This window comes from Bos mutus, chromosome 20, assembly GCF_027580195.1.
Source record: "Bos mutus isolate GX-2022 chromosome 20, NWIPB_WYAK_1.1, whole genome shotgun sequence".
NCBI classification, from domain to species: Eukaryota; Metazoa; Chordata; class Mammalia; order Artiodactyla; family Bovidae; genus Bos; species Bos mutus.
Genome location: NC_091636.1, coordinates 14,334,707 through 14,362,359, shown reverse-complemented (window position 1 = coordinate 14,362,359; position 27,653 = coordinate 14,334,707). Strand labels below are relative to the sequence as shown.

General features: G+C 44.9%; 2 protein-coding genes across 2 annotated transcripts; one reads left to right on the top strand and one right to left on the bottom strand.

The window, feature by feature from the left end:
• Positions 1–99: 99 nt before the first annotated feature.
• Positions 100–24,203, bottom strand: LOC138984169 (uncharacterized). Its single transcript, XM_070357380.1, has 4 exons — positions 24,107–24,203; positions 23,681–23,991; positions 23,334–23,542; positions 100–2,203 (listed from the first exon to the last, which is right to left on the bottom strand). The coding sequence occupies exons 1-4, from the start codon at positions 24,201–24,203 to the stop codon at positions 2,122–2,124; spliced, it is 699 nt and encodes a 232-aa protein (XP_070213481.1). The 3' UTR covers positions 100–2,121.
• On the top strand, positions 24,108–26,756 carry CCNO (cyclin O). The gene is given in 4 exon segments (XM_005887377.3): positions 24,108–24,394; positions 24,397–24,587; positions 25,225–25,410; positions 25,883–26,756. Coding segments are annotated over 4 exon segments (1,053 nt in total). The 5' UTR covers positions 24,108–24,204; the 3' UTR covers positions 26,369–26,756.
• Positions 26,757–27,653: the final 897 nt, after the last annotated feature.

Below are 27,653 nucleotides of genomic sequence, written 5' to 3'. Positions count from 1 at the left end.
GCCTTACGGGCAAAGCCTGTGTCTGTAGTATCGTAACCTACTACTGTGATTCCCTGTGGACCCACCTCATCCTCTGATCAGTCCTTGATGTCTAGAGAGTTCAAACCTTGAGGAGGAAAAGGTCTAAAGGTCTTTCTCCCAGAGGAGAAAATGAGCTCCAAAACCAGTGGTAATTAAATTTTCACAAAAACATACAACTTGAGTTGTTTAATACTTGATAGGAAAAGTCAAAATCTAAATAAGGTATACATTATTAATAGATGCCATCTGTATCAGTAGCATTCACTAAAGCACAGACAGAGTACTGTAGGAGGATAGGCAGCAATGGATAATGCTACAGTCAACACAGGTGACACCATTTGCACCATTTTCCTCAGTCATAAGCTTTGATATCACTGCTCTTGAATCTTTTTTGTACCAATAGAATTGATAAGGTCAGTAACTTTAAGACACTAAAGCATACTTAGATATTTTTCAGTGGTTTTCTTTGTTTCACTTACGATTTTTGAAACTCCGTCTTGATTATGTTGAGGAATTTTCCATTTTCTGTCAAGATTGTTTCAGATCAGTTCAGTTCAGTCACTCAGTTGTGTCCGACTCCTTGCGACCCCATGAATCACAGCACGCCAGGCCTCCCTGTCCATCACCAACTCCTGGACTTCACTCAAACTCATGTCCATCGAGTCAGTGATGTCATCCAGCCATCTCATCCTCTGTCGTCCCCTTCTCCTGCCCCCAATCCCTCCCAGCATTGGGGTCTTTTCCACTCAGTCAACTCTTCGCATGAGGTGGCCAAAGTATTGGAGTTTCAGCTTCAGCATCAGTCCTTCCAATGAACACCCAGGACTAATCTCCTTTAGAATGGACTGATTGGATCTCCTCGCAGTCCAAGGGACTCTTAAGAGTCTTCTCCAACACCACAGTTCAAAAGCATGAATTCTTTGGCACTCAGCCTTCTTCACAGTCCAACTCTCACATCCATACATGACCACAGGAAAAACCATAGCCTTGACTAGATGAACCTTTGTTGGCAAAGTAATGTCTCTGCTTTTCAATATGCTATCTAGGTTGGTCATAACTTTCCTTCCAAGGAGTAAGCGTCTTTTAATTTCATGGCTGCAGTCACCATCTGCAGTCATTTTGGAGCCCCAAAAAATAGTCTGACACCGTTTCCACTGTTTCCCCATCTATTTCCCATGAAGTGATGGGACCAGATGCCATGATCTTCATTTTCTGAATGTTGAGCTTTAAGCCAACTTTTTCGCTCTCCTCTTTCACTTTCCTCAAGAGGCTTTTTAGTTCCTCTTCACTTTCTGCCATAAGGGTGGTGTCATCTGCATATCCGAGGTTATTGATATTTCTCCCGGCAATCTTGATTCCAGCTTGTGCTTTTTCCAGCCCAGCGTTTCTCATGATGTACTCTGCATAGAAGTTAAATAAGCAGGGTGACAGTATACAGCCTTGACGTATTCCTTTTCCTATTTGGAACCAGTCTGTTGTTCCATGTCCAGTTCTAACTGTTGCTTCCTGACCTGCATATAGGTTTCTCAAGAGGCAGGTCAGGTGGTCTGGTATTCCCATCTCTTTCAGAATTTTCCACAGTTTATTGTGATCCACACAGTGAAAGGCTTTGGCATAGTCAATAAAGCAGAAATAGATGTTTTTCTGGAACTCTCTTGCTTTTTCCATGATCCACCTGATGTTGGCAATTTGATCTCTGATTCCTCTGCCTTTTCTAAAACCAGCTTGAACATCTGGAAGTTCGTAGTGCATTTATTGCTGAAGCCTGGCTTGGAGAATTTTGAGCATTACTTTACTAGCGTGTGAGATGAGTGCAGTTGTGCAGTAGTTTGAGCATTCTTTGGCATTGCCTTTCTTTGGGATTGGAATGGTTTGGAAAACTGACCTTTTCCAGTCTTGTGGCCACTGCTGAGTTTTCCAAATTTGCCTGCATATTGAGTGCAGCACTTTCACAGCATCATCTTTCAGGATTTGAAATAGCTCAACTGGAATTCCATCACCTCCACTAGCTTTGTTAATAGTGATGCTTTCTAAGGCCCACTTGACTTCACATTCCAGGATATCTGGCTCTAGGTGAGTGATCACACCATCATGATTATCTTAGTTGTGAAGCTCTTTTTTGTACAGTTCTTCTAGGAACTTCAGATATATTTTTGTGTAGACCAAATGGCAAAAATTGTATCTGAAGGACAAAAGATTAGAATTGAGTAGGTACTTAGTGACTATAGTTGACTGTCCATACAGTGGTACCAACCCTCCACCCAAAAATTTGTGTGTAACTTTTGACTCCCCCAAAACTTAACTTCTAGCCTACTGTTGGCCAGAAGCCATACAGCTGATTAACATGTGTTTTCTATCAGGGCTTCCCTGGTGGCTTAGCTGGTAAAGAATCTGCCTGCAATGCAGGAGACCTGGGTTTGATCCCTGGGTTGGGAAGATCCCCTGGAGAAGGGACCAGCTACCCACTCCAGTACTCTGTGTATAGTCCATGGGGTCACAAAGAGTCAAACTGGAGAATTGCATGGACTGTATAGTCTATGGGGTCACAAAGAGTCAGACACGACTGAACGCTTTTCACTTTCACTTTTCTATGTTATATCTAACATACATTTTATACATTCATGACATACCTAACTTTTTCTTAATTTTTTAAAAAATATTTCTAGGCTTCATGGCTTATCAGCAGGTTTTTAAAATTGTCACAAATGTCAAAAAATTTTCCAATATATTTATTGAAAAAAATCTCTGTAAGTGAACCCACACAGTTCAGACCTATGTTGGCCAAGGGGCAAGTGCATTTGTTGATGAATGAATAAAAGAAGCTGTAATTTTCACTTTATGTGCAGATGAAAGTAAAAATAGTAGCAATCTCTCATTTTAGGTTTCTGCTTGCAGTGTGAGAAGTGAATTGACAGCAAGGAGTCAAATGTGACTGGTTAGGAATCCCTCTCCAGTGCCATTAACAGAAATGAAAATGTTAAATGGAAGAGCTAGATAGGGTGCTGGAGGCAGTTCAACTTGTGAAATACAAGGACATAGAAATTGTGAAGTTGTGCTGGTGGAACTAACATTAATAGACTACTTTGTGTGTGCATGCTAGTGCCCAAATGTTCTTTGTATACTCACTTATTGAATCTCCACAACAGCCCTATGAGGTAGGTAGTGCATTATCTGCATTTTACAGATGAGGAAACAGGCCTGAGGAAGTGAAATAACTGGTCCAAGATCAGGCTGATAGTAAGAGGCAGAAGCATTATGGCTCTGAAGCCATTTACATTTCTGAAATGTAACCATTCCTTGGAAAATGTGAAAACAGTGGCTCACATCAGGATTAGGATCATAGAGTTAGAGTTTTTCACACAGAGGTGATAGTTAACAATGTGGGAATGAAGAAGATAACCACCAAAGGAGAGAGCAGATAGAAGATAAGTGATGTTAAAATCTTACAGAACATATTTCAAAATCCACTCACTCCTTTCCATCTCCTCAGCCATAACGCAGACCCACATCACCATCATCTTTCACCTACATCACTAGTAATCTACAAATTCGGCCCTCCCCTTCTTACCTCTCTCTAATCCATCTTCCCTGCAACTGTAAGAATGATCTTTTGAAAAAGTTATCTGTTGCTTGGCTGATTCAACCCTTGCTTGGCCTCCCACTGCCCTTAAAGTATGAACTTCAAAACATGCCTACAAAGCTTTAAGTGATCTGGATCTCGCTACCTTCCAACTCCTCTCCTCTCTACCTCTTCTTGCAGTGCTCCAGCCACACCAGGCTCCTTCGGAATCCCAGAAGATGCCAAGTTGCTTTTTAATTATATATACATGTTCTTTGTTCTGGTTCTTTACCACACAGACTATCCTGCTCCTTTGCTATCTTCACATACCACCCTACTGACTTCCTCACTGATGACCCTGCTGAAGTGTAGCTCCCCCTTTTAATCACTCAACACACATACTCTTCTCAGAAGGTACCATCTGCCTTCTGTCTTCTCCCACAGGACCACAGACTGCATTTGACAGCTTTCCCGTGCTACTGTATACTGGCTGTGGCACATACAGGCATTCAATAAATGTCTGCTGAAGATGAATGAGGTATGAGGAGGGGCAGCATCAGGCATTCTTGCCAAAGTCCAGGAAGGAGTTTCTGGGAAGCAAGGGTATTGTCAACAGACGTTATGGACTAAGAAAAGACTTCCAGATTTCATAAGCAGGTCCGGCTTTTGAGAGCAGTGTTTGAATTAAGGCTGGCAAGGAAGGACACTGAGAGGTCCCACAGCCGCCTACACATTCAGTGGTTTGCTAAAGGTACTTGCAGGACTACTGTGATAGAGAAAGATACAATAGGATCAGCCAGGGGAAGACACTTCACAGGGAGTCTGGAGGAATCTACCAAAAGGCTTTCTCCATGTTGTGCAATGTCTCTGCCCAGAGAAGTTTGTTGGAGACTCAAAGTCCAAGGATTTTACTGAGGGCTGGTTACAGGCACAAAGACCAAAATCATAACTATCAAAATTCCAGACTCCCAGAAGGAAAGCAGGCATTCAGTGCCTCAAGCAGAAAAAAAGCGTTATCTGAAATGCAAGCAACTTTTCAAAAACCAAATTCTCAGGCTTCAGCCAAGAGCCAGCCCTGCAAACAGACCCTTCTAAAGACAGTAACCCCAGGACTGCTGTGTTCAAAACTCTTGCCTGCACAGTCACAAAGCTACCAAATCCATTCCCACAAAGGATTTTTAGAGAATGATTACAAACTAAAAGGTAGGGCACCAAATGAAAAATAATCCTTACAGATGTGATGAAGAAACAGAAAGCATAAGAGGTTGAAGAATGAGATACTTGAGGATAAAAGAAGACCTTCACTGATTTGCAGATAAATAACTAGCTGAGGTTGAGGATAATATTACCATTGGAAGGAGCCCAAGAAAGAACTAAAGAAGAATATAGAGAACAACTTGAAAAAGCTTTTTGGCTTAACCTACCCAGAAATGCTTAGGGACTTGAGGAGATAAGCAACTTAAGTTAATAAAAGGTGTTTTTGCATTCAAGTGACCTTGGTGTTGGGCTTCCCAGGTGGCTCAGTGGTAAAGAATCTGCCTACCAATGCAAAAGACGCAAGAGATGCTAGTTCGATCTCTAGGTCAGGAAGGTCTGCTGGAGGAGGAAACGGCAACCCACTCCAGTATTCTTGGCCTGGAAAATTCCATGGACAGAGGAGCCTGGTGGGCTACAGTCCAGTCAGTTCAGTTGCTAAGTCATGTCCAGCTCTTTGCGACTCCATGGACTGCAGCATGCCAGGCTTCTCTGTCCATCACCAACTGCCAGAGCTTGCTCAAACTCGTCCATTGAGTCGGTGATGTCATCCAACCATCTCATCCTGTCGTCCCCTTCTCCTCCTGCCTTCAATCCTTTCCAGCATCAGGGTCTTTCCAATGAGTCAGTTCTTTGCATCAGGTGGCCAAAGTATTAGAGCTTCAGCTTCAGCATCAGTCCTTCCAATGCATATTCAGGACTGATTTCCTTTAGGATTGACTGGTTTGATCTTGCAGTCCAAGGGACTCTCAAGAGTCTTCTCCAACACCACAGTTCAAAAGCAACAATTCTTTGGTATTCAACCTTCTTTATGGTCCAACTCTGACATCCATACATGACTACTGTAAAAACCATAGCTTTGACTAGACGAACCTTGTTGGTGAAGTAATGTCTCTCCTTTTTAATATGCTGTCTAGGTCTGTCATAGATTTTCTTCCAAGGAGCAAGCGTCTTAATTTCATGGCTGTTCATAGGACCTCAAAGAGACACAACTGAGCATGCATATATACACACGACCTTGGGATCTTAGAGTGAAACAGACTCTAATCTATTTTGTCTTCTTTATGGCTTTCTTAGTAACATTTTTGTTATCTTGTTTTATTGTAAAAATATAGTATATAATACATATAACATACAAAATATGTTAATCGATTGTTGACATCATCAATAAGGCTTCCAATCAACAGTGGGCTATTAGTAAAGTTATCTATGATTTTCAGTAGCGTGGCAGGAAGGGGAAGGGTTGGTGCCCCAACCCTACAATGCTGAAGGGTCAACTGCACACTGCAAAATGATCACCACAATAAGTCTTGTTAATATTTATCACTATGGCTATAAAAATTTTTTTCCTTTTTTTTCTTTTTTTATTCCTTTTTGTTCTTTCTTATGATGAGAACTTTTAAGATCCACAGGACTTTGTGGAAAACAATTATATCGCAGAGGTTCTCCCACAGGAGTGAAAGTCTGGGGCCACACACATCAGGTTCCCCAGTCTGGGGGTCTGACACTGGGAAGAAGAGCCCCCAGAGCATCTGGCTTTGAAGGCCAGCAGGACTTGATCACAAGAACTCCACAGGACTGGGGAAAACAGAGACTCCACTCTTAGAGGATGCACACAAGCTCCTATCAACACCAGGACCTGGGGGGAAAAAAACAGTGCATAGCAGCCTGGACCAGACCTACCTGCTGATCTTGGAGGGTCTCTTGGGGAAGCAGGAGGCAGCTGTGACTCACTGTTTGGGCAAGGACACTGGTGGCAGAGGTACTAGGGAGTATTCCTTGGTGTGAACTGTCCTAGACGCAGTCATCTGAGGCCAAGACTGGCCCCACCCCACAGCCTGTAGGCTCCCGTGCTGGAATGCCTCAGGCCAAACAATCAACATGGCAGGAACACAGAAATGAAGATGAAGCAAGGGAGTACCAGAAAAACACATACTTCTGCTTCATCGACTACTCTAAAGCTTTTGACTGTGTGGGTCACAACAAACTGTGGAAAATTCTTCAAGAGATGGGAATACCAGATCACGTTACCTGCCTCCTGAGAAACCTATATGCAGGTCAAGAATCAACAGTTAGAACCAGACATGGAACAAAAGATGGCTTCCAAATTGAGAAAGGGGTATGTCAAGGCTATATGCTGTCACCCTGCTTATTTAACTTATATGCAGAGTACATCATGTGAAATGCCAGACTGGATGAAGCACAAGCTGCAATCAAGACTGCCAGGAGAAATATCAATAACCTCAGATATGCAGATAACACCACCCAAATGTCAGAAAGCAAAGAGGAACTAAAGAGCCTCTTGATGAAGGTAAAAGAGGAAAGTGAAAAAGCTAGCTTAAAACTCAACATTCAGGAAACTAAGATCATGGCATCTGGACCCATCACTTCATGGCAAATAGATGGGGAAAAAATGGAAACAGTGACAGACTTTACTTTCTTGGGCTCCAAAATCAACTGTAGACAGAGATTGCAGCCCTGAAATTAAAAGACACTTGCTCCTTGGAAGAAAAGCTATGACAAACCTAGACAGCATATTAAAAAGCAGAGACATCACTTTGCCAACAAAGGTTTTTCCTTTTTGCCAATATGGTTTTTCCAGTAGTCATGTAAGCATGTGAGAGCGGGACCAAAAAGAAGGCTGAGCACTGAAGAATTGATGCTTTGGAACTGTGGTGTTGGAGAAAACTCTTGAGAGTCCCTTGGACTACAAGGAGATCAAGCCAGTCAATTCTAAAGGAATTCAACTCTGGATATCCAATGGAAGGACTGATGCTGAAGTTGAAGCTCCAATACTTTGGCCATCAGATGTGAAGAGCGGACTCATTGGAAACAACCCTGATGCTGGGAAAGACTGAGGGCCAGAAAAGAAGGGGGCAACAGGAGATGAGATAGCTGGATGGCATCAGTGCCTCAAAGGACGAGTTTGAGCAAACTCCAGGAGATATGAAGGACCCCAAAGCCTGGCATGCTGCAGTTCATGGAGTCAAAAAGAGTCCTACACGACTTAGCAACTAAACAACAACAACATACAAAAGGCAGATTCCAATGAAGAGAGCCCGGTCAACTCAGCCCATGCCACTCAGGCACTAGAGAGACCAATCCAAGCGTCAAGTAAGAATCAGAGATAAAGAGAACAACTTCACCAAAGTACCACCCTTAAGAATTAGCTGGTGAAAGTGAAAGTGTTAGTTGTTCAGTTGTGTCCAACTATTTGCAATCCCATGGACTGTAGCCCACCTGGCTCCTCCATCCATGGAATTCTCCAGGCAAGAATACTGGAGTGGGTAGCCATTCCCTTCTCCAGGGGATCTTCCCAACCCAGAAACTGAACCCAGGTCTCCTACATTGCAGGCAGATTTGTTACTGTCACAGTGATATTAATTTAGACAAACCACACACAAGGCCAAGGAAAATAGGTCCACCAATAAGGGCAGGGCTTCTGGGGTGACAGTCGTAAAGAACTATTGAAAGGAGTAAGGAAAGAGATTTTAAAGTTAGGTTTGGGTAGCCCTGATATTCAGGTTGTGAATTTCTGAGGCCATATAGAAAGAGAATTGCTATATAACAGTATTCATGGGTATGGTAGCTAACAAGTAAAATTCAGTCTAGCATAGAGACCTCACATACCTGGAAAACACTAAGATATAATCTAGGAGTAAATTGGAATTTTACTAGAGTAAACAATGGTACCAAATTAAAATTCTATCCAGTCAAGAGTCCCCAAAACCAGGTCAAGACAAAGTCACACAAATAGTCAGTAGTAGAGCTTTAGACTAGAATCTGTAGAAGGAATCAGTGCTGTGTAAATGCATCTGTTCCTAGTTTTGCAACATCAATTCTCTGTATATATTTTCCCCTCAGTTTTCTAGTTGATATGTTTGTAAAAGATTCTATTCTAGCCTCTAGATAACAGAAGAGAAAAGGGTCAGGTGAGTGTGGCAACTGTGGGTCCAATGCGGGTATCTGGACCCTCTGAAGTAAAAGCCAGACAGAATCAGGATTGTCTGTCCATGTCCATCCACTGGGTTTTCCTATGTGGACAAAAAGAAAATGTTGTCTGCTATTTCAGAAAACAAGGAGTGTTGCGCCATCAAGACATCAGCTGCTGCAGCCCCACCCCAACTGCCTTACTGCCCTCCTCAGTGTACCCTGAAGGGAGTTTAGAATGGAGAAAAACAGGATACTGGCCCTAGATGGTTACGATGGCTATCAAAGGAACAATTTCAATGAGCTCAAACTCTTGCATCTTCCCATACATAGAAACAGAGAGGGAAATGAAAACCCACTCCAGTATTCTTGCCCGGAGAATCCCATGGACAGAGGAGCCTGGCAGGCTACAGTCCGTGGGGTTGCAAGAGTCAAACACAACTTAGCAACTGAAGAGAGAGAGAGATACACAGAAAAGCACTAAAATTATTAATTTGAGATATGTGTTCTTTTGTAATTAGCAGTCATCTTTTTATATATTAGACTACATGTTTTTCTGTGAAGCAAAAACTCCTGGCTCTTTCCATACGTCTTTAAAACAATTCCTCAGAGCTATCTGAGAGGCTGTTTCTGGGCTATATTCCTCAGTAACATCCCTGAATAAAACATAATTCTCAACTTCTGGGTTGTGCCTTTCTTTCAATTGACACCTTTTAGTAGGCCAATTTAATATATTCAAAAGCTGTATGGATTTTGGCATACAGTCATTATGAGATAAAGTATTCCAAAACAAATGATCAATATCCTACTAAAAGGTCACAGGGGCTCCTTAATTTCTATGTATAAGAATTTAGAGACTGGTGGAGACCCACATATTTCACATTTAATTGTAAAATAGAATTATTAATTTACCTCAAACCACAGTCTGTTGAGAGGTATTAAGCAAGTCCAATTTTGCTTGGTTACACAAGTCCTTTCTCTTTCTCAGCTAGTTAACATTATATCCCTTCATCCTAAGTCCCTGTGGACAAAGGCATAAGGGGAGTGGTAATACTGTTGGGCAGAGCCCCGGCATCCCTGGAGGGGAAGAGGGTTGAGAGGGATTGGGGAGGGAGATGAAATATAGCACAAAAGGGGGAACATCAAGCAGCATAACTTAAGATGAGTTGATCTGGCATGTGTGCTCAGTCGCTTAGTCGTGTCTGACTCTTCGTGACCTCATTGACTATAGCCCACCAGGCTCCTCTATTCATGGGATTTTCCAGGCAAGAATACTGGAGTGGGTTGCCATTCCCTTTTCTAGGGGATATTCCCAACCCAGGGATCGGATTGATCCTGGTCTGCAGTACAGGATGACTTTTTACTGTCTGAGCCACCAGGGAAGCCCCTTGAGTTGGTTTGGGGAGTGGGGTTGGCAGGGGTGGGGGGAGTGGGGGGTGGAAATTTGCATATGAAAGAAGAAAATAAAAGGGTGTGAATGAAGAGAAATAATAGTAGAGGAAAATGGGAGGGTGCAGGGCAACACTCTATACACAGAAGAGATGGGACACTTGGGGATATAGAAAGTAGCTTTGCCCTTCTGTTTACGGTTTTGAACTGTAAGTTTGTGCTAAGGTAGAGAGAAATTTTCTTTTGCATCTCTAACATGAGTATCTTATCTAAATAAATGCCAACACACTAAATGTCCAAAACCTAAGGTTAGTTGGCTTCAGGAAATCACTTTGGAGTGAGAGCTGTATGTCATTGTACACGCAACATCCTGGAATGCTTAACTAAGTGAAGAATGCTATATCCATTTGAAGGGAAACTCTAAGGCCATTAAAAATCATGATCTTGATGAATATTTCATGATTTGGAGGAAAATGCCATGACACCATGTTATGTGATGGGACACAGACAATATATGTGGGCTGCACTGCTTCCTTTTTCCGAGCTTACAAAGAGCTTATAGACCAGCCTCCTTTGGGTTAGGTTGGGATCATATGATTAGATTTCTCAGCAGTGGAAATTTGAGCCAAAATGATGCATCACATTCTAGTCCTAGGCAGTAAAAAACCACTGCAAATTTCTTAAGCTCACTCTCCTAAACACATGGCTGGAAGCACAGAGCTCCAGAGATGGTGTCTGGCAAAGCAGAAGCAGCTCTGATCAATCTATCTGTACTATAGGGTTGGAGGAAAGCTGACCAGAACAGCTGCCTGATCTGTAAGGACTATGCTAAAAGCAAGAAGCTAAGCTTTTTTCTGTTAAGTCATTAAGAGCAGATTTAGTTGTTAGGACAATGAATACATTAGGATACCAAGCTCTCTCTCTCTCTCTATCAGATCAGATCAGTCGCTCAGTTGTGTCCGACTCTGCGACCCCATGAGTCGCAGCACGCCAGGCCTCCCTGTCCATCACCAACTCCCGGAGTTTACTGAGACTCACGTCCATCGAGTCAGTGATGCCATCCAGCCATCTCATCCTCTGTTGTCCCCTTCTCCTCCTGACCCCAATCCCTCCCAGCATCAGAGTCTTTTCCAATGAGTCAACTCTTCGCATGAGGTGGCCAAAGTACTGGAGTTTCAGCTTCAGCATCATTCCTTCCAAAGAAATCTCAGGGCTGATCTCCTTCAGAATGGATTGGTTGGATCTCCTTGCAGTCCAAGGGACTCTCAAGAGTCTTCTCCAACACCACAGTGCAAAAGCATCAATTCTTCGGCACTCAGCCTTCTGAACACTCCAACTCTCACATCCATACATGACCACAGGAAAAACCTATAGCCTTGACTAGACGGACCTTTGTTGGCAAAGTAATGTCTCTGCTTTTCAATATGCTATCTAGGTTGGTCATAACTTTCCTTCCAAGGAGTAAGCGTCTTTTAATTTCATGGCTGCAGTCACCATCTGCAGTGATTTTGGAGCCCAGAAAAATAAAGTCTGACACTGTTTCCACTGTTTCCCCATCTATTTCCCATGAAGTGGTGGGACCGGATGCCATGATCTTCATTTTCTGAATGTTGAGCTTTAAGCCAACTTTTTCACTCTCCACTTTCACTTTCATCAAGAGGCTTTTGAGTTCCTCTTCACTTTCTGCCATAAGGGTGGTGTCATCTGCATATCTGAGGTTATTGATATTTCTCCCAGCAATCTTGATTCCAGCTTGTGTTTCTTCCAGTCCAGCGTTTCTCATGATGTACTCTGCATATAAGTTAAGTAAACAGGGTGACAATATACAGCCTTGATGAACTCCTTTTCCTATATGGAACCAGTCTGTTGTTCCATGTCCAGTTCTAACTGTTGCTTCCTGACCTGCATACAGATTTCTCAAGAGGCAGATCAGGTGGCTGGTATTCCCATCTCTTTCAGAATTTTCCACAGTTTATTGTGATCCACACAGTCAAAGGCTTTGGCATAGTCAATAAAGCAGAAGTAGATGTTTTTCTGGAACTCTCTTGCTTTTTCCATGATCCAGCGGATGTTGGCAATTTGATCTCTGTTTCCTCTGCCTTTTCTAAAACCAGCTTGAACATCTGGAAGTTCACGGTTCACATATTGCTGAAGCCTGGCTTGGAGAATTTTGAGCATTACTTTACTAGCATGTGAGATGAGTGCAATTGTGCAGCTCAAACAATGCCAAAGTTTGAGCATTCTTTGGTATTGCCTTTCTTTGGGATTGGAATGAAAACTGACCTTTTCCAGTCCTGTGGCCACTGCTGAGTTTTCCAAATTTGCTGGCATATTGAGTACAGCACTTTCACAGCATCATCTTTAAGGATTTGGAATAGCTCACCTGGAATTCCATCACCTCCACTAGCTTTGTTCGTAGTGATGCTTCCTAAGGCCCACTTGACTTCACATTCCAGGATGTCTGGCTCTAGGTGAGTGATCACACCATCGTGATTATCTGGGTCGTGAAGATCTTTTTTGTACAGTTCTTCGGTGTATTCTTGCCATCTCTTCTTAATATCTTCTGCTTCTGTTAGGTCCATACCATTTCTGTCCTTTATCAAGCTCATCTTTGCATGAAATATTCCTTTGGTATCTCTGATTTTCTTGAAGAGATCCCTAGTCTTTCCCATTCTGTTGTTTTCCTCTATTTCTTTGCATTGATCACTGAGGAAGGCTTTCTTATCTCTTCTTGCTATTCTTTGGAACTCTGCATTCAGATGCTTATATCTTTCCTTTGCTCCTTTGCTTTTTGCTTCTCTTCTTTTCACAGCTATTTGTAAGGCCTCCCGAGATGGCAATTTTGCTTTTTTGCATTTCTTTGGTCTTGATCCCTGTCTCCTGTACAATGTCACGAACCTCATTCCATAGTTCATCAGGCACTCTATCTATCAGATCTAGGCCCTTAAATCTATTTCTCACTTCCACTGTATAATCATAAGGGATTTGATTTAGGTCATACCTGAATGGTCTAGTGGTTTTCCCTACTTTCTTCAATTTAAGTCTGAATTTGGCAATAAGGAGTTCATGGTCTGAGCCACAGTCAGCTCCGGCTGGGAGGAGCTACCCCACGCCCCTAAGCCCGAGACCAAGGGTGGTGGCTGGGAGGACCAACCCCACGTCCAAGGAGCCATGGCTGCGCCAGCGCAGGAAGGCCTAGAAGAGCTATCCCACATTGAAAGTCAGGAAGGGCCACGGTGAGGAGATACCCCTCATCCAAGGTAAGGAGCAATAGCTGCGCTTTGCTGGAGCAGCCGTGAAGAGATACCCCATGCCCAAAGTAAGAGAAACCCAAGTAAGACGGTAGGTGTTGCAAGAGGGCATCAGAGGGCAAACACGCTGAAACCATACTCACAGAAAACTAGTCAATCTAATCACACTAGGACCACAGCCTTGTCTAACTCAATGAAACTAAGCCATGCCCGTGGGGCAACCCAAGACGGGCGGGTCATGGTGGAGAGATTTGACAGAATGTGGTCCACTGGAGAAGGGAACAGCAAACCACTTCAGTAGTCTTGCCTTGAGAACCCCATGAACAGTATGAAAAGGCAAAATGATAGGATACTGAAAGAGGAACTCCCCAGGTCAGTAGGTGCCCAATATGCTACTGGAGATCAGTGGAGAAATAACTCCAGAAAGAATGAAGGGATGGAGCCAAAGCAAAAACAATACCCAGCTGTGGATGTGACTGGTGATAGAAGCAAGGTCCGATGCTGTAAAGAGCAATATTGCATAGGAACCTGGAATGTCAGGTCCATGAAGCAAGGCAAATTGGAAGTGGTCAAACAAGAGATGGCAAGAATGAATGTCTACAGTCTAGGAATCAGCGAACTGAAATGGACTGGAATGGGTGAATTTAACTCAGATGACCATTATGTCTACTACTGCGGGCAGGAATCCCTCAGAAGAAATGGAGTGGCCATCATGGTCAACAAAAGAGTCCGAAATGCAGTACTTGGATGCAATCTCAAAAACGACAGAATGATCTCTGTTCGTTTCCAAGGCAAACCATTCAATATCACAGTAATCCAAGTCTATGCCCCAACCAGTAACGCTGAAGAAGCTGAAGTTGAACGGTTCTATGAAGACCTACAAGACCTTTTAGAACTAACACCCAAAAAAGATGTCCTTTTCATTATAGGGGACTGGAATGCAAAAGTAGGAAATCAAGAAACACCTGGAGTAACAGGCAAATTTGGCCTTGGAATATGCAATGCAGCAGGGCAAAGACTAATAGAGTTTTGCCAAGAAAATGCACTGGTCTTAACAAACAGCCTCTTCCAACAACATTAGAGAAGACTCTATACATAGACATCACCAGATGGTCAACATTGAAATCTCTCTCTCTCTCTCTCTCTCTCTCTATATATATATATATATATGAAAAGCAGAGACATTATTTTGTCAACAAAGGTCCGTCTAGTCAAGGCTATGGTTTTTCCTGTGGTCATGTATGGATGTGAGAGTTGGACTATAAACAAAACTGAGCGCCGAAGAACTGATACTTTTGAACTGTGGTGTTGGAGAAGACTCTTGAGAGTCCTCTGGACTGCAAGGAGATCCAACCAGTCCATTCTAAAGGAGATCAGTCCTCGGTGTTCATTGGAAGGACTGATGTTGAAGCTGAAACTCCATTCCTTTGGCCACCTGATGCGAAGAGCTGAGTCATTTGAAAAGACTCTGATGCTGGGAAAGATTGAGGGCAGGAGGAGAAGGGGACAACAGAGGATGAGATGGCTGGATGGCATCACCAACTCAATGGACATGGGTTTGGGTGGACTCCCGGAGTTGATGATGGACAGGGAGGCCCCTTGTGCTGTGGTTCATGGGGTCACAAAGAGTTGGATACAACTGAGCGACTGAACTTTACTGACATAGTATATCCTAGTGTGTGTGTATATATATACACACACATATATGTATGAAGAGCTTGATTTTGTTAATAAAAAGTACATATAAAAACATATTATGTATTGTATGTATGTGTTTAGATGTTTACACAAAAGTAACTGAAAGATATATACTGTAATGTCAGTGTTTTCTCTTATAAAATTGTAATCATAAAATTCTCTATTCATTATGAGATTTTTCTAATTGTACTGCAATAAACATGCATTACTTTTCTAATCAGAAGCACATAATAAATGTTATTAATGAGAAAGCATGAGGCCAGGCTCAGGGCATACACTGAATGAACACTGGGAGATGAGCTGAAAAGCATTTCTGATCAGTATCAGCCATATCAGAGGAAAGAGTACATGCTACTGTCTCTCCTCTTCCTGGAAAACCTAGCTACTTAAGAATGGCTGTATATCTCCAAAATAAGTTAGGCAAGTTCTCTAAACATGTTACTTTGGAGAAAAACAGTTTTCACAGTTCTATGTGAAACTTGTATTGAACATATCACCAAAAAGACAACCTCTAACTGGTCTTTGCATTACAGATTTTTTTACACATATACATTCTTTTTAAATATTCTTTTCCATTATGGTTTATCACAGGATCCTGAGTATGATTCCCTGTGCTATACATTAGGACCTTGTTGTTTATCCTCAAGTTACAAGCTGATGTTACTATATAGGACACAACGTCTGCAGACAAAATGTCTGGAACACATTGAGAGCACAATGTCCGGAACAAAAGCCAGATTTTCCACGAATGATTCACACGTGTATACCTCGAAGCTGATACAGAAACAGCAGACATAATCAACATACAGAAATGCAGATTATAATGCCAAATAAAAATGAAAATTTGTCAGTCTCACCAAAAGTAGTAGAAAACATTTTTCCTGAGGGATTTAACTTTTACACCCAGACCTGCCACATGGGGAGAAAATCCATCCATGTGGTCCATTCATTTCAAATCTGCATAGCTGAACTCACTCAGAGACTGGCCGGTGCTCCCAACAGGGCAGCCTAACCTGCTGCACGCTGAGTGCCTTTGTTACCTGCAGGCCCTCGGTGCCTTTTCTCATAAATTCTGAGAAACATGTGATGAGGTGGCCTTCACCAGCTGCTCTGTTTCGATCTGCAGCCTGTGATTTGACATCCAAGTAGGTGCACTGCATACTGTGCCCTTCAGCCTTCCTCTTTGTTGCTTTTCAACAGGACCAGCTTTGCTTTACTTTTGGGACAGGTGGTTGTTTCCCCAGGGACTGAAGACACTAATTGCTACCCTCTTTGTTTTCTGTGTGGTAGAGAAAGAAGAGATATGATAGATCTGCCCTATCCAACAGAGAAACCTGAGCTTATGTTAACACAGGATGCCCCACTGGAGAGAAGGAAGCTCTCCTTTAGAGCAGCGGCCCAGGGTGCATTCAAAGTCTTCTCTTAGTTCTTCATTTGTTGTTGTTTTTTCGCTCAGTCATGTCCAACTCTTTTGTGACCTTGCTGATTATAACCCACCAGGCTTCTCTGTCCATGGGATTTTCCAGGTAAGAATACTGGAGTGGATTGACATTTTCTTCTCCAGGAGACTTTCCCAACTCGGGGATTGAACCTGTGTCTTCTGCATTGGCAGGTCAATTCTTTATCACTGAGCCACCTAGGAAGCCCTGCTGCTGCTGCTAAGTCACATCAGTCGTGTCTGACTCTGTGCAACCCCATAGACCGCAGCCCACTAGGCTCCTGTCCCTGGGATTCTCCAGGCAACAATACTGGAGTGGGTTGCCATTTTCTTCCCCAATGCATGAAAGTGAAAAGTGAAAGTGAAGTCGCTCAGTCGAGTCCGACTCTTCTCGATCCCATGGACTGTAGCCTACCAGACTCCTCCGTTCATGAGATTTCCCAGGCAAGAGTACTGGAGTGGGGTGCCATTGCCTTCTCCTAGTTCTCCCTTATTGTTGTTCAGTCGCCAAGCTGTGTCTTTGCGACCCCGTGCCCTGCAGCACAGCATGCTTCCCTATCCTTTCCTATCTCCCAGAGTTTGCTCTAAGTTCTCCCTTAGTGCTTAGTAAATATAGAACAGGGAGTTCCCTGGCAGTCCAGGAGTTGAGATTTTGCCTTCCAATGAGGGGGTGCGGGTTCGACCCCAGTTAGAGAGCTAAGATCCCACAAGCCTTGTGGCCAAAAACAAACAACCACCAAAACACAAAACAGAAACAATAATGTAACAAATTTAATGGAGACTTTAAAAAAAATGGTCCACATCAAAAAAATCTTTAAAACAAATAAGGAAACAAACAATAAATAAATATAGAACAGCATCAGGATGAATGTCCAATCTAGAGTCGCAGACTTGGGTTTAAGGCCTGGTATTCCATTACTAGTTGTGAATCTTTAAGCAAGCTCCTTAACCTCTCTAAAGATTCTCTCATCTGGAAAACGGGGACAGGAACTGTACCTAGCTCATACAGTTCAGGCAATGGTTAAATGCTACAACAAATAGAAGTTCAACCTAACAAAGCATGAGAACTCAGTGCATGTTGGCAATAACAGGGTCTTACAGGACGTGGCTCTATTCCCAGTTTTACTTCACCTGCTCATCCCCTCACCCCAACTCCAGTTACACTGGGCTCTTCGCTATTCTTCCTCACGTGGGACTTGCTCATACCTCAGGCCCTTTTGCACCAGCTATCCTATCTGGCTAGGGTGCTTTCCCCTCCATTCCCCTCTGACCGACCCCCCACTTCTTAGAGGTCTCTGCTCCAAGCCTCCCAATGAGCTTTATGTGACCAACTTGTTTAATCCTGCAACTCTTAATGCCCCCGTCCCTATACCGTTTCTCTCTCCTTGCACCGCCATCCTGTATAAGCTCCACAAAGGCAGGGATGTCTGTCAGTTCTGTTTGCTGATATAATCCAAGATCCAAAACAAAAGCCCCATACATGAAGCAATACAACTTTGCTCCCAGAATACCCAGGCCTTGTCTTATTCTTACCCACTCTTGTCTAATGTCCACATATGACACTATGGCCACCTTTCAGGCCTCTCCTAAGGGCCCCGCTTTGTAACTTTCCATTCATCTGTGTATGAAAAATGCCATTTAAAAAACAGATTTATACTACTCTTTCAGTTTTTCTCAATGCCCACTTCTGACTCAGGTCCTGCAAGGACAGGCTGCTGCTAGAGACCACCCACCTCAATATTACATCTTCCTTCTCATATGTGGCAAAATGACATACACTTTACAGAAGAAAACTTCTTAAATGTTATCCAAGGTGATGCTTATTTAGAGGGTTATATCTCTAATTCAGCACTTCAAAGATCAGCCTCAGATTTCAAATGCAGTCCAGTGGAACTGTAATAGGAATAGCAGCCTCCTTGCCCCTTGCAACTATAAACATACATCAACATATAGGTCAGCTATATATGAGATAGTATATATATGTAATACATATATGTATCAACACACTGAATGACATGTTTTATTTTCTTCAGCCAACCTGGATGGCAAAATAACCCACATACTTTAGCTAGGAAAATTCATAATTATACCATCAGGTAACTCATATTGAGCACTACATGAGCACATTATATGCTTTACCTCATTCTCACAACAATTTTTTTAATGCTTAAAATTATTTAAGTGGCAAATGTCATGTTATTTATTTTTAATGATAATGATGGAACAAAAGAATGTAGTATTAATACATATTGTTGTTCAGTCGCTAAGTTGTGTACGATTCTGTGGCCTCAAGAACCGTGGAAAACCAGACTTGTGTGTCCTCCACTATCTCCCAGAGTTTACTCAAATTCATGTCCATTGAGTCAGTGATGCTCTAATCGTCTCATCCTCTGCCACCCTCTTCTCCGTTTGCCTTCAGTCTTTCACATCAGGGTCTTTTCAAGTGAGTTGGCTCTTTGCATCAAGTGGCCACAGTATTGAACTTAAGTATTGGGATACTCTTACTACCACTTTTTTTTAAGAGACTTTAACACTTCATTACCAAATGATAAAACAATTAGAAAATAAGCAAGGATATAGAATTCCATAACACCATCAAACACAGAATCTACATTGATAGAACAATAAAACCAATAACAGCAAAATACACATTATTTTCAAATTCCCATAGAATACATACTAAGATAGATCACATTCCGGCCACAAAATAAATCCCAACATTTAAAAGAATTGAAAGCACACTAGAATTGACTACCTCATTTTTTTTTAACAGCTGTGGAAGCTGAGGAATAAAGAGGTTTTGAATAACTTGCCCCTCTTTACAGAGTTTGTGCACTGCATACCAAGGCTTCAAATCCAAGGACTTGGACTCCAGAATCAAAGCTATTAACCATTACATGCTACCACCTGTGCCGGGCCGATTGCCACAGATGGATGTGAATTGGGAGAAAGAGTACATGCATGCACGAGGAAAGAAGCACTTGAGCATGTGTACTAAACCCTTAATGAACTGGTAACTGGCAAAGCACCAAGAAGGCAGGTAACAGGTGTGGACATTTAGACGTGTTAGTAAAATGTCTGGATTTTTTAAAAGGTGCTGAAAATTCCTGCCCTTTGTTTACTAAATACCAGCAAAACTTGTCTGGTTTCAAGTACCTTAAATACTTCTCAATTTGGGCACTTACATACATGAATAGAAAATAGTCTTAAGCCAATATTTTTAAGGCTTCCCAGGTGGTGCTAGTGGTGAAGAACCTACCTGCCAACTCAGGAGACATGAGAGACACGGGTTCGATCCCTGGGTCGGGAAGATCCCCTGGAAAAGGAAATGGCAACCCTCTCCAGTATTCTTGCCTGGAGAATATTTTTAGTGACATCAAAACTGAGTTTAAGATTCATGTGAGGTGCTAACAAAGTTGTCCATATCTAAGTAGCAACCCACTTGCTTTGTTTGCTGAAACAAGGTATTGCCAGGAAATGCCATCTTCCCCCTTCAGTCTCCCATCCTAGACCTGGGGCAGTGTGAGGTTAGGGGCTTTGATGGAAGCTAAAATGAAAAAAAAAAAAAAAAAGATAAGATTGGTTCCATTATATTAATACTCACTTGCAAATTTCATAAACAACACCTGAAAATAAGCAGGGTCAAATCTTGGCTAAACAGTTTTCATCATAGCAGCCTGGGTTTAATTAGGTTTTACGTTTTTAAAGTAATTTAGATTTACCTAATGCCCTTAAGATGTACTGGGCCCAGGTCCCAGAAAGATTAACAAGCAGAAATTAATTTTAGAGACTCTTCATAGGAAAAATAGAACACCCTCAGCTTGAACTACAATTACTGTACCTAAAGGCCTTCAGTTTCGCTTCCTCCAATCCATTTCCCACACATCAGAATAATATTTTTCTAAAACAAAAGGCAGATCATGTCTCTTCCTTGGTCAAGCACCTTCAGTGGCTTCGCTCCAGGTAAAGTCTAAACATTTAACGTAGACTACAAGGAATTGCATGATCTTGCTATTGAAGTTGTAGTTGTTTAGTTGCAAAGTCGTGTCTGGCTCTTTTATAACCCTGTGGACTGTAGCCTGCCAGGATTCCTCTGTCCATGGGATTTCCCAGGCAAGAATACTAGAGTGCCTTGCCATTTCCAGGGGATCTTTCCAACCCAGGGATCAAACCCGTCTCTCCTGCACTGCAGGCGGATTGTTTACCACCAGGGAAGCCCATTGAAGGAGTAGAGCATTGTGATTACGGAGCAAAGAGTTAGGCTGTCTCCATTTGAATCCTAGTTCTGCCATTTACTATCTTCATGATCCTTCCTGTCTATGCTTCAGTTTTTCTTCTCTGTAAAATGAGGATAATAATATACTCTATCTCATAGCGTTGTGAAGAGTAAGTATTATATATACATATATAGATAGATAGATACAGAGAGAGAGCATGCACACAACACAGTACCTGGCACATAAAAAGTTTTATATAAATATTAGCTACTATCTCTTATCTCCCCTATTCTTTTCCCTTCCCCCCAACTCTGTGTTCCAGCCATTCTGCATCTGATAGGCCTGAGAATGTCTCCAGAATCATTCTTCCAGACCTTCCCACATCCTGCTTCTCTATTTGAAATACTTGCGGCCAAATCTCCCTTCTATCTTCTTTCCACCCGCATCCTTCTATCTTTGCCTAACCACCACTTGCTTTGGGAAACCTTTCCAGTCCAGACCAGTTGTTTCTACCATGGGCTTCCACAGCTCCAGGCAGGACTGCCAGAGGTTAGAAGGTCCGGTTAAAATTGAATGTCAGTTAAACAACAAATACTCTTCTAGCATAAGTAAACCCCATGCAATATTTGGATTTTGGATAAAGAACGAACAATTTCTCAGTATAACTATGTACAATGCAATATTTGAGACACACTACACATTTATTCATCTGACATTCGAATTTAACTGGGAGTCCTGTATTTCATCTGTCCACCTCACACACAGGCGAGCCTCTAATGTCACCCTTACTACACTTTAGTAATTTTAAAAGAAGACAAGTGGTTTTGTTACCCCGATGGAGTGTGAAATCTGTGAGGGCAGGGCCTGGGCAACCTTGCTCACTGTTCTGGACCAGGCATGGCAGGTATTCCACAAATACATGCCTGGCAGGCAGGCATGGCCTGAGGAGTACAGCCATCAGGCCAAAGCTCAGGCACCCCCTATTACCAGTTAACTCTAATAACAGGCAAACTCTCTAGGAGGACAAACCATTTCAACAGGTACCATTAATCTCATGTCCTCAGGTGGATACAATGGTGGTACTGCTTTTCAGAGTATTGCCAGTGTGATAGTACTGACTCCCCAAGGACAGTTTTAAGATGACCCTACTATTTTATATTCAAAAAAGGACTGCGTTTTCACACCTTTTTCACTTGACTCTTTTTTGTCAGTTGTTGTTGTGTTTGTTTGTTTGTTTGTTTTTTTATGTGGACCCCTTGTAAAGTCTTTATTGAATTTGTTACAATATTGTTTTGGTTTCAGTTTTCTGGCTGCAGGGCCTTTGGGATCTTAGTTCCCTGACCAGGGATTGAACCCGCACCTGCATTAGGTGAAGTCTTAACCACTGGACCACCAGGAAAGTCTCAAATGTTTTTGTTTTTCTTTCTTTTTTCTTTTTTTGTGACATCACATGACTTGTGTGATTTTAGTTCCCTGACCAGGGATTGAACCCAGGGCCCCAGCAGAACAATAGCAGAGTCCTAACCACTGGACCACCAGGGAATTCCTCACTTGACTTTTAAGGCAAGTATTAATACCCACATCTAACAGATGGGGAAACGGAGGCTCTGAGAAGGTAAGCAACTGGTCCAAGATGACCAATAAAAGGGAGCAACCATTTTGACCCTAGGACCATGTGCTCTTCCCCCGTACCACACGGCCATCTGGGCCAATGTAAAGACTCAGAATCTTCATGTTCTTCCTCTTCTCCTAGACACCCTCTCAGAGAAGAAGTCTGATACCTGACTCCTCTCCAAAGATTTAATTGCTCCTTCTAAAAAAGATTCCCCAACAACAGCCTGAGAGGAGACAAGAGGCCTGGCATCTGCATTTTGAAATGCAAGTCTTAACTAATCTCTCATGTTATAAATGACACTATTTAGGTCTGAAGACTAAAGACCTTGCTAGGAAATAGGAGTAACACTGACCAGAACCTGAAACCTGTCCCTTTTCTTTTACCTGAATCTCTAGAAGACATCACCCCACATATTTCTGGGAACAAGGATTTACACCTTGATTACATATATCTGTTAGCTTTCTTCTGGAATGAAAATGGCAGAATCTGCTCTCAATACAGCACCTAGTAACTCATCTCTTGAAGCATTCTGCAAAATTCATCAGCCAGAGGGTATGCAGGCTTTCTGCCACTGGGAAATGCCTGTAAGGCTGACTAGATGCTATTTGTACCTCTTGTCCCAAAGGATCTGAGCCCCTTAAGAAGATTCACTCAGGCCAGAGAAGCACTGTCCTCTCTACCAGGACAGGAAGCTGCCGTCTAATCCAGTCTTTCTCGCCAGGACGCTCCTAGCCTCCCCAACCTCAGTTCTTCTCTAAGCTTCTGAAGGAAGCTTCCTCAAAGAAAACTTCCATTTTGAAGGAGAAGAAACGGGAAGCACGTTATAACCAAGAAAGATTGGGCCTCCAGGGGCAGAGGGTCAGAAGTTAATGATCTAAAACCTAACAGGCTGTGAGCAATTCAATAAAGCTAGAAATGCAACCCCCAGAGAATACGCAGTTCTTAAACTGCTGCAGCTTACTTGGTTTGGGGAGAAAATACGCAGAAAGTATTCCAGGACCGTGGACGCGCTGCTGGAGGTTCCTCGGGCAGTCTTCTGTTAGGAGCGCGAATACCTGCTGGCTGACTGGCTGAACTGGCCCCTGGAGATACAGCAGCAGCGCCCAGAAACCTTCGGAGGCTCTGCTTCCCGGCCCGGCGAAAGGAGAGATACTGACTACTCGGGCCTGCCTAAAACGAAAATCACAAAAGCAATTGAATTATCATTATTGCTTGTATGAGTCACTGAAGAAAACTTCTGTGCTGACCGAATTCTAGCTGGAGGCTTCGTTTGGAGCTGGGAAGTGTGACCTTTACAAAATTACCGACCTGGATTAGAGACAGCATAGAAGGTGCTCGCACGTGTCGAGACCATCTGGTCAAGTTGAGGAGATGCCCTCGGGGAAATCTTTTTCCGGGGCGCACAGTAGAGCCCCTCAGCTGGATTCTGCGTTCACCTGGCCTCACCGCCGCCCCGCCTCTACTCCTACCCCACGCGGCGCGGGCAAATCCCGCCGGCAGCCGGGTGCAGTTGCTCAGGTAACAAGGGATGCGCTGGGGGCCGGGGGCACAAGGCGAGAGCGCTCGGCCCGCGGTAGCTACCCCTCCCCGGTGCAGACGCAGGAGGCTAAATGTGCCAGCTGCGCGCTCGCGAGCGGGTGTTTAGCCGGGAAAGCGCGGGTTCCGTGGGGCTCTCGGCTCAGCCAGTGAGAGGCCAGGGGTGTGGCCGAGGTAACGCGCAGGCCGAGTACTTACGGGCTGGCGGCGAGTCTGGACTGGTATCTGCACTCCCGGGCGCGCGGGTCCACTTTCTCCGCAGCCCGGGAGTCATAGAACGGCCGTCCGACTTCATTATGGTGACCCCCGGCCCCACCAGTCCCACCAGCCCCATGAGCCCCGCCGCCTGGGCTGCGAGGCAGGACGCCCGGAACCTCCGCGCCCCGGTGAAGAAGAGCCGGCGCCCACGCCTACGAAGGAAGCAGCCGCTGCAGCCGCTTAACATAAGCCCACTCCCGGGAGACTCTGGCGTTTGCGACCTGTTCGAGTCCCCAGCTCCGGCTCGGATGGCACAGATAGCCCCGCCGCGCGAGACTGCAGCCCCGCGCCGGGTGCCGCCCAGCAGCTGGCGCAGCTCGATCTGCAGACCTTCCGCGACTACGGTCAGAGCTGCTACGCCTTCCGCAAGGCGCGGGAAGGCCGCTTCCACCCGCGGGAGTCGCTGGCGCGGCAGCCACAAGTGAGGTGCTGGCGGAGCCAGCTCTCCGCCACCGCTCCTCCTCCTCTCCCGGGCTCTTTCTTTTCCTGTTCTGTCCGCCCTCCGCGGCGCCCCGGCCCTCGCCAGCCCTGCTTCTCTCCCTCCCTCCGCCCGGGTCGGAGCGAGAAAGAGATTTGAAGGGCCGGGCCATCAGCCTCATTTTACAGATGGAGAAAAGGGGGGCCTGGACGGCCTCAGTGACAGACCCGAGGTCTCCAAACTGGATAGCAGGGACCCGGTAGAATGCAGAGGAGTTACGACAGTTTCTAGGTTCGAGTCCGGACTCCTACCCACCCCGGCAAGTTACTTAACAATCTGAAGCTTGCTTCTTCATTTGCCAAGTGTGGGGACCCTTTGAATTGCTGAGAGGATTACACGAGGTAACGTGTATCCGCACTGGGCACAGCGCCAGGCATGAATCCAGGCGTCCCGGCGCCCAGCCCCGCCTGTGCTCTCCTCAGCGGCGCTGCGCACCTGTTTCCCAGTTTCCAGCACCTCTGGCCTTTTCCTTTGTTTTTCGCCTCCCTCCGGGGACGCTCCGGGTCTTGGTGCCCTGTCCCTTCCACAGTCCCTCTGAGCCCTAGGCTCAGCGGGTCCGCCTCCTTCCTCCCTCTGGCAGGTGACGGCGGAGTCCCGCTGTAAGCTGCTCAGCTGGCTAATCCCCGTGCACCGCCAGTTCGGCCTTTCCTTCGAGTCGCTGTGCCTGACAGTGAACACTCTGGACCGCTTCCTTAGCACCACGCCCGTGGCTGCAGACTGCTTCCAGCTGCTCGGGGTCACTTCTCTGCTCATCGCTTGCAAACAGGTACCTCCTCATGGGGTCTCTGGCTCTCCAGTGCACTAGACTGAACGCTAGGCTCCCTGAACTCATTTTGGCAGAGGTTTGCACATTTACCTACCCCACAGCCTTAACTTCACAACTACCCCCCGCCCCGCCCCGGCCAAACGAACAATCCTTTCACTCAGTACCCAAAGAAAAAAGCCAAGTCTCCACAGCTCTCCGTAGCCTCTCTATTCTAGTCGCGGGGCGGGGGGCGGTGGGGGGGTGGGGGGGTGGGGGTGGAAATCTGCCAAATTTCTCAAACCTGTTTTCTGCGCGACGGTAATTAGAGAAACTGCGCAGAAAATATACCCCAGACAACTACAGTGGAAGTATGGAGAGAGGAAGCCCCCACATATCTCTCTGGAAGGGATGGGGGGAGTCCTGGTTCGCCTGGGCGGGGAGGGCTTTGGCCCCGGATGCTGCACAACTAGGGCTGAGTGTCTTTGTGTTACAGGTGGAGGTGCACCCGCCTCGCGTGAAGCAGCTTCTGGCCCTGTGCTGCGGTGCCTTCTCCAGGCAGCAGCTCTGCAACCTCGAATGCATCGTGCTGCACAAACTGCATTTCAGCCTGGGCGCTCCCACCATCAGCTTCTTCCTGGAGCATTTCACGCACGCGCGCGTGGAGGCCGGGCAGGCCGAGGTCTCCGAAGCCCTGGAAGCGCAAGCCTTGGCGCGCGGGGTGGCGGAGCTGAGCCTGGCTGACTACGCTTTCACCAGCTACACCCCCTCCCTGCTGGCCATCTGTTGCCTGGCGCTGGCCGACCGTATGCTGCATTTCCCTCGCCCCATGGACTTGCGCCTGGGCGGGCACCCTGAGGCGGCGCTGCAGGACTGCCTGGGCAAGCTGCAGCTTCTGGTGGCCATAAACGGAACCTCCCTGACTCATATGTTGCCCCTCCAGATCCGAGAGAAGTGCTGCCTGTCCTCGAGCTTGAAATAAAGTAGACCCTTGGTCTCCTTTGATCCCCTCTTGGCTGTTGGACCTTTCCCATTGCGCTGAAAGAGTACAGTACTGACCCAAAGAGGGGCTTTCAGGGGTCCCACTTAGTCTCCAGGTCATCCTGCAGGTTGTATAGTGTAAGGTAGTAGCATCTCATTGTTTTGCTAAGAGCACAGGAGAGAAAAGCAAATCTCTCCTCAATAAACAGGCTGTCTTGGTGGTTTATCTGAATATTACAAATGCAAGCATTTGTCCGGAAGAGGGAAGGTGAAAGCAAGGCGAGAATAGAGGTGGTCAGTAACTAAGGAGAGCACCTTCCTCCCTCGGGGCATCTCTGTTTGGAAACACCAGGTCCCTTGAGGTTTCTGTAGCCAGTTACAAGGCGAGTCAGGTTCACTTGTTGGCCTGAAACCAGGGACCCTCTTGTTAGGAAGTTGAAGACTGCTTACTCCTAGAGATTCAAAGGGTGTGGTGGGGTGTGAGACTGAAAATGCACTGCAGCCCATGTTGTTTATGGGGGTGGGAGGGGGAGGGCGAAAAGCACACTGCTGGTGCCCGGAGATGCCAAACTGACAAACTTTGGGACCAGGCAGTGCCACTAGCAAGTAAGAGAGCTACCCTGGTAAATGCCAGATAAGGAAAAATGAAGGCTTTGCAGGCAGTGGTGGCCACTACAAATTGAATCCGTTTATCCTGCCATCGCACCGCTTGTCTTATACCTGCTACATGTGAACCCACAGTAACAATATTACAATAGTAACAGCGCTTACATGTACCAGGCACAGTGTTCAGCGTTTGTTGTCTCAATGCCTCCAACAATAGGCGGAGTCTATTATCCCATTTTTCAGAGAAGGACACGGCCACAGAGAGGCTGAACAACAGTGGAGCAGCCAGGATTTGAAAGCAGGGGTCTGAATCCAGAGCTCCACCCTTTGCCACAACACTCAATTTCTCTCACTTACAGTTTCTGAAAATGCTCAAAAAAGTCTCTCCCCAAGGCAGATGTGGGACAAGTGATCTGCTCAATACCCTCCATTCAATAGGGACTATGGAGAATGTATTTGGAGAGCCAGTACAGTCCCTGCCTCTGGTCATGTTGCAGGAGTCATTTTACAGACGGAAAATCGAGTTAAAAAAATGGGACAGAGGCTTGCTGGAGTTCTGACTCCACAGCTGTCCCACCATCTTCATCCTCACTGTTGGGAATCTGCTGTAGGCCCTGAATCTGTAGCCTCCTGCAAATTTCTTAACTTGAACCCAAAGGCCAACTGTCACCAGGGCTGTT